This window comes from Palaemon carinicauda, chromosome 25, assembly GCF_036898095.1.
Source record: "Palaemon carinicauda isolate YSFRI2023 chromosome 25, ASM3689809v2, whole genome shotgun sequence".
In the NCBI taxonomy this organism is placed as follows: domain Eukaryota; kingdom Metazoa; phylum Arthropoda; class Malacostraca; order Decapoda; family Palaemonidae; genus Palaemon; species Palaemon carinicauda.
In genome coordinates this window covers 15556616-15564068 of record NC_090749.1, presented here as the reverse complement: position 1 = coordinate 15564068, position 7453 = coordinate 15556616, and the positions used below count along the sequence as shown (strand labels likewise).

Genomic DNA, 7453 nt, shown 5'->3' with positions numbered 1-7453 from the left:
AAAATTCTATATATTTATATGGGACAAAACAATTTGTATGGATGTAAAAAAAAGTGGGACTAATTCGAAAATATATTGGAGCATTTGTTAAATACATTTTCTTTGACTTTTAATTTGTTTTATACTAAACTTTCATTGTTGCCTCGATGTAGGGTCACCTTTGATTAACGCCCAGGAAGCCTCTCGTACAAAATATCCAAATCCTTCTAACAGTCTTCAGTATGAGCCTCGCAACCCCATCCCCTCAACGAAGTAATGGAAAAAGACACTCGGTAATCAAACACCACATAGTAAATATGATCCCCGATCTCTCTCTCCCTCTCTCCCTGAATGTTTATCATGTAAGTGTTGAGAAGAAACCCAAATTTCAACGAACATTTTTATTTATTTGTTGGTTCTCTCTCTCTCTCTCTCTCTCTCTCTCTCTCTCTCTCTCTCTCTCTCTCTCTCTCTCTCTCTCTCAAACCTATACATACACACACACATATGGTACCCTCTTTCCGAGTTAATATTCACAGCTTCAAGAATAGTAACTTTTTGGCAACGAAAGTGTCTCGTTATTATTGCTATATCTCTCTTTTGAAAAAGAGAACCAGTCCCAACAACAGAATTTATTTCGAAGCTAAGACCTAAATAGGAGTCTATTTGTGTCTACTGGGAAATTCTTCTTGGCAAAGAGGTTTGCAATTAGATTTCCCCTCCCCAACTGGATTGACCTTCCAAAAATTTGATTTGGAGTCCAGATGTCCCTAGAAGGAAAGTCAGGATTATTTCCTCTGTTTTTTTTTTTTTTTTTTTTTTTTTTCAGACATGTCATTGTTATTTTTCCACCATAGGATTATACAAAATAAAACGTATAAGAAGTCTTCGAAATTTATGTATAAGAGTTTATTTTCCATAGGAAAACAAACAGATAGCCATGTCACTACCACATCCTTACTCAATGGCTGTGGAACACTGAATGAGTCCTATAGTTTTGTAGCATTTCCTAGAGTCATAGATTATTATTAAAAGAGGACATTAATTTACTGACTGTTTGCCTAAGCCAATATCCCCCCAAAACAGTTGGGCAATTAGAATTTTAATTAAAATGAAATGAGACTGACGCTTTTATTCTGAAAATCCTTTAAACCTCCGAAGAATTAAATCCCAAAATGCTTTGATATTCAAGGACCAATTGAACACAAATAAAGCGTAACAACAAAACTCGTAAAACGCATTGATTTGTAGACATGGTCATATATGAACATGTAAGCAAATACAATATTTGCTGGAACAATCATGTATAAAGTCATTTCTTCCATAGTTATTCATACACACATACAAACATTTCGAAACAGTTGGTCCTATATGGCAAGCATACGTATAATTGTAGGTTGATATGAGTACAATTAGAACATGAGTTATCGTTTCATTACCAAATTATTACTTGGAATCCCCCCCCCCCCTCCGTTTCGGCCAACAATAAGGCAATGCCCTTATCACCTAGGATAAAAGCAAAAACAAGAACCAAATAAGTATGTATTGTTTCCGAGTTGTAAACCAATGGTCGTTTTGAACTATAACGACAAGAATTATGTCATTAGAAGCTAGTGTTTATGAACGAAGAAACACACACACACACACACACATATATATATATATATATATATATATATATATATATATATATATATATATATATATATATATATATAGAGAGAGAGAGAGAGAGAGAGAGAGAGAGAGAGAGAGAGAGAGAGAGAGAGAGAGAGAGAGAGAGAGAGAGAGATGAACGAACCTTTCCATTTGTTGCAACTGCCACCCGCCTTTCCTCCATCTTTTGTCACCCGTACCTCTTAGGAAACCTCTACGATGGCTGACTGAAGTAAACAGAACCTTCAATCTTGATAAGGAGCTAGCAGAGGTAAAGATGTCTGCTATCATATCTAAATTTGTATATATTGCAAGGAGTCATGAGGACATCATTGGCAGGGTGAAAGGTGGTGAATTTCTGTCCATAAGCCTGAATATTCAAGACTCAATAGAAAGACCCCGTAAGTATTTAACATATCTCATTACTCGTTACTCTATTGAAGCAGACCCTAACCTTGCTAAGGAACTACCTGGTGTATACAGTGCATAAAGATTTCTTCAAAATGGGAACCCTATTAATCGCATTGTCATCACATGGAGTCTACTAGAACCACCACCATCTGTTTATGAGTTTTCCTTCTTCCCTTGCCTACTTCCTTGTGAATTACGCAGAATGAAGGAGGATCAGCCCAACTGTTTTAACTGCTGGGGTACTGGCCATATCTCCCTATATTGCTCTGCCTTACCTAAGTGTGCCTGGTGTGCTGCAGCCCATTCCACACGCACCTGTCCATACCGTAAACCTGTTACTAATGCTTCCACATCATTGTCAGAATCAGCATCAACTCCAGAGACTGTGCATTGGAAATGCCCTCGTTGTGGTGAAGCAGGACTTAATGTTTCGCATGGATGTTCCACGCAGTCACTTCCACTGACTCCACCACCACAACCAGTGTCAACCTCCTCGTTATGCCCTCCTGAATCAGCTGAAATTTCAAAACTTCGTAAGGCTGTTGCTGTCTTGGAATCGCACTGTACAGCACTAACGACACTCTTTGATAGCTTGATCATTCAGCAGGGTACCACTACAAGTAACCTCGACACACTAGTCAAGGCACAACAAGTTCTCATGACCTCTGTTGTCTCACATACTGAGAAGCTAAACACTGTTGCCTCTTGTCTTGAAAGGGTTGGTGGCCTCCTGCCAGCCCAGCCTCCTACACTTGGTGCACCATCTAACAGTGCTGCTTCTCCAGTACGTGCTCGACCTGTCGCTCGCAGCGTTAAGGGTAAACTTCGCTAGACTCATGCAACTACATGTCCTTTCATGGAATGCCCTTGAAATTATACAATACTCCAGACTCACTGCACTCATGACATATGTTTATTGCCATCACCCATAAGTAATATTTATTCAAGAAGCCTTCCCTGGCAGTGATAAGCCAGGTGATGAAGCTCCAACACTCTCCGGTTATGTTTCATATGTACATCATTTCAGGAATGGTCTTATTACTTACATCCACTCTACTCTCCCTCATCAACTCCTTCGCTCATCATGACCTTCCAACTTTTTCAGGCTAAGATAGGTGATGGTCATATTCGATTATGCAATTTTTACTCTGCTCCTGGCTTAATTAACCTCTCAGCACTTCCTACACCTACAAACCATGGCATGATCTACATGGGTGATTTCAATGCCAGACACCCAGATCTAGGTGATGTCTCTCCGATCCCCAACCGCAGTGGAGTTCCTCTGCTCAACTACATCCATCGTTACCATTTAACCAGATGGGATACAGGTGGTGCTACACACATCCATGGGGGGGGGGGTGGACGGGGGCACTTTTGATCATATTCTTACATCTGGGCTCGTGGCATCACATGTCTCCTGTCATTCTGTTCCCTCGCTCTTTTCTGACCATGTTGCCTTATGTTTAGAATACGCAATACAGACTCATCCAAGTGACCACTATCATTGTACCCGCATCAACATCCCACCCAAGTACTGCCCAACATATGTTTCATATATCTCCTCTGTCCTACCTACCTTTGATAAACACTCTCCAAAACACCTAAATAATTCTTTGGTGAAAGCTACCCATGACTTCTATCAACTATATATTGTCAGACATCCCATTAAAAGTCATCTTGTTGCCCATGCTTGGACCTTGGATGAACTCATTAAGCAAGCAGAGAGAGAGTTGCAGCCAATGCTGGTCTTGCCTTTCAGACACAACCGACACCAATCATCTACTCTAATATCAGCAGGCGAGGGATGCTCTCCAGAAGTGTGTCTACACTGAGTCATGGTATATATACACTGATCTAATTAACCACCAGACTAGCGTTTGGACCATGTGGCTTCTCATCTAAAGGACTGTCAAGAAAAAACCACATGTGCACTTCATCACAGTCCACAAGCATATGCACAGAGGATCTCATCACTAATTGGTCAACCCAGTCACGGTCCAGTAATCTCCCTGTACAAATCCAAGAAGCACTTTCTTCCCAGAGCAATTTACGCAATCTTCGTCTGATGGCTGCATTGTTGGAATCATACGAGGAGGACAAAGAGCTGATCACCGAGGATGAGCTGTGACGTGCTGGTATGGGAAATAAAAATTCTGCTCTTGAAGATGATTGCCTTACTTAACAAGTGCTTTGTCTCCTCCTGAAGGTTAATGGAAATCCTCTTCTACAATTGTATAATCTTTGCTACCAACATGGATATGTACCTGCTGCCGGGACCATTAGCACAATTTTTTTTATACCAAAGCATGGAACTGATAAATACCGGCCTATCTCCCTTACCTCATGTTTTAGTAATGTGTTTGAGCGTATATTACTAACCAGACTAATGTACCAGTTACAAGAAAAACTTTCTCCCCATTTGTATGGCTTTCTTCCACAGAGGAGTACTCTTCACTGTTTAGCTGAACTCTACTCCCGATTGTCCTCCAAGAGTGTAGTTGCCTTCCTAGACCTCAAAAGTGCTTTTGATATAGCCAACAGAGATATAATTCTTGATCAGCTTGTCGAATTTGGTGTCAGAGGAAACCTTCTGAAGTGGATAAACAGTTATCTCAGTAACAGAAAATCACGTGTTTTCTTTAAGGGTGTATGTAGCTCCTATGAAAAATTTGAGCATGTCACACCTCAGGGCGGTGTATTGAGCCTTTTTCTTTTTAATATACTTATGCACCGTGTACTGTTTCTCCTCGCTGCTATCCCTGGAACCACTGTAACCTGCTATGCTGATGATGTCTGTATCCACTCCACTACCCATCGAGACCTTCAGCGTGTCCTTCAAGACTTCTACAGGTCCTGTACCTCCTGTGGCCTCATACTCTCCCCAGATAAAAAAGCAGAGTCTTCTCTGCGCAGAATCTCCGAGACCTGCCAGTGTTCATTATGGGTGGGAATATTATACCTCACTGCACACAGTATACATATCAAGGTTCACCAGTCAGGATTACCCCTGCTATATCTGTGCGACAACGAATTCACCCCATGGTGCAAAACCTTCTTGATCGACTCGAGCCTCGGTTCACTCCCATCAAGTGGCTTGCCACCAGGGCCACAGGTAAATCTATCCCCATGGCTAAGACCTCTATTTCCTCTTCCTAAGGTCAGTTGTTGTCTATTTATCTCCAACTTTAATTCAATTACCCAGACAGGTGTTACAACCTCTAGAACTGTTCCAAAATAGAGTAATGAGGTTTATCCTAGGGTGCACTCCTTCCACTCAGATAGTCAACATGCAGACCGAACCCATGTTACCTCCATTAATAGAGAGAATTTATGCAAATGTAACTTTGTTTTCTGTTAAATGTTTACACTCCACAATTTACTCCAAACTTCTCTGCTGTCCTCAGAGCATCACTTGACGAAGATGCACCAAGACCTCAACTCTGACCAAGGGGCCATAACCTAGTTAGGGCAGTATGTGAAAATCTTCGACACCTTGATATCAGTGTACCTGAGCATGCAGTCCATTTTTGACCCAGCACTGAACTTATATCTTCTTCTTCTTCTTCTTCTTCTTCTTCTTATTCTTCTTCTTCTCACAACATATGAATAATATCTGAGTAAGGAACTCAATGTTTAGGCAAACAATCAGTTTAGGATTTATAGTGAACGCTTCCACAATGGTTCGGTTTTCATTGGTTTTGCATAACCTCAATTTTGAAAGAAGTTTTAGTGAAAACAGCAACTAAATAATTGAATGTTCCTTTTAAGTCTAAGAGTTTAGTCATTGAAACTTTAGAAGTTCAAACTTGGATGTTATAATTTTGCTTTTTGTAATTACTGTTACCAATCTGTATGTTAAGCAAAGATTTGATTATCTGGAAAATCAGGAGATTGCAATACCAAAGGTTGGAAAGGTTGGCAGAAGTAAAGATTAAACTCAAACGAAATAGTAAGAAAGAAAACAGGTATAATTAAACAATAAATTATTAATTTTATAATTCATTATACTTAGCTGTGTAAATTACGAATTTCCAACTAATGATAAGCTATTATTAATAAGAGCAGAAACAAAACTTATTTCCCTCGTCTGTTGGGAGAATCGAATGCTGGCCTTTCCATCTAAGTCAATATGACGCTGCCACTGTACCAAAAGACTCACTTATAAACGAGCAAATGTCAGGAAAACTATACGTGCAGGAGAGTTGTGCCTGATCAGTGAGTGGCTTACTGTCCGAGGTGGGACTTTCCGGGCTAATGTCAGTCAGGGGAACTATATATGTAGAGAGTGACTGTGTCTGATCAGTGACTCACAGTCATTCGAGGTGGAGTTTCCTTTGTCTTCCTTCCATCATAGGTCGAAGGAAAATATTCTCAAGTTAACTTCTTTGTTTCCTTTCTATTGTCTTTTTTCCTTCATTGCTTTGCTTTAAATGCCTATATTTTATAGTAAAATTCTCTCTCTCTCTCTCTCTCTCTCTCTCTCTCTCTCTCTCTCTCTCAATTTAACTAAATTGCCAATGTGAATAATGAAGAAAATAATCTATTATTGCTATAGTTTTCCACAACTCGCTATCTTTCCTCTCTTACAACAGAATAGAAGACCAGATCTTCGTGTTTTCCCTCAAACCTAACTAGAAAAAGACCAAAGGTCATTATAGAATAAGAAGGATTAAAAAATGCAACATTCATTAACATATAGACTAAGATAAAGTGATGGTATAGAATTAGATATCATTTAGTCCCCCTCGAAAGTCAAGACAGGAAACGAAAGAAAACTGTGTTGCGAGTTCTTCTATTTTTGCAAAATCTATGGAAAATTGCATTAATCAATCTCCATTAGAGTCAACGAGAATAAAGTTTTCACGTTTCTACTCTATCATTCAGTTTCTTTACCTATTGATTACAGATGGAACAAGAAAGGCTCCCTCCAATCTCAGTGAACGTTTAATATTAGGCAAATTCCGGACGAGTTTGGGTAAGATAAAAAGATATTTTATCAACATAATGATGTATTTTAAAAGAGTTTGGGTTTTTTGACCGTTTAAAGATACGCTTTTGTTTTTTTTAATTATTTTTGATAACTTTGAATGGAATTTTTTATATCATTTAGGAAGAATTAGTAATAATTTACATAAATAGTGGTAGATGAAGAAAAAAAAAAATTGGAAAGAGCCTGATTAAGTTTAAGTTCCAGACACACACTCGCAGTTGCTTTCAACACTACCTCCACCAAGGTAAAGACCTCATCGTTTCATTGCACCATCTCATCCCCTCATTTGTAAGGCTCTATTCACATCATCCTCTTTAACTTCTCAACTAATCTACCACTAAAAACTCTCCGCAGGGACCCTAGGGAGTAAAGGGTTGGACAACCCCACCTGCATCCCTTTCTCTATCCTTCAAAAGC

The 7453-nt window shown here is 39.3% G+C and overlaps 1 protein-coding gene across 1 annotated transcript in view; it reads left to right on the top strand.

Annotated features, from left to right (window-relative positions):
* Window positions 1–4432: 4432 nt before the first annotated feature.
* LOC137618885 (uncharacterized) overlaps window positions 4433–7453 on the top strand; it is a 3224-nt gene continuing 203 nt past the window's right edge. Inside the window, exon 1 of the mRNA XM_068349088.1 lies at window positions 4433–5158. Coding sequence (XP_068205189.1) covers window positions 4433–5158 — 726 coding nt within the window. The remainder of the gene's footprint in view (window positions 5159–7453) is intronic.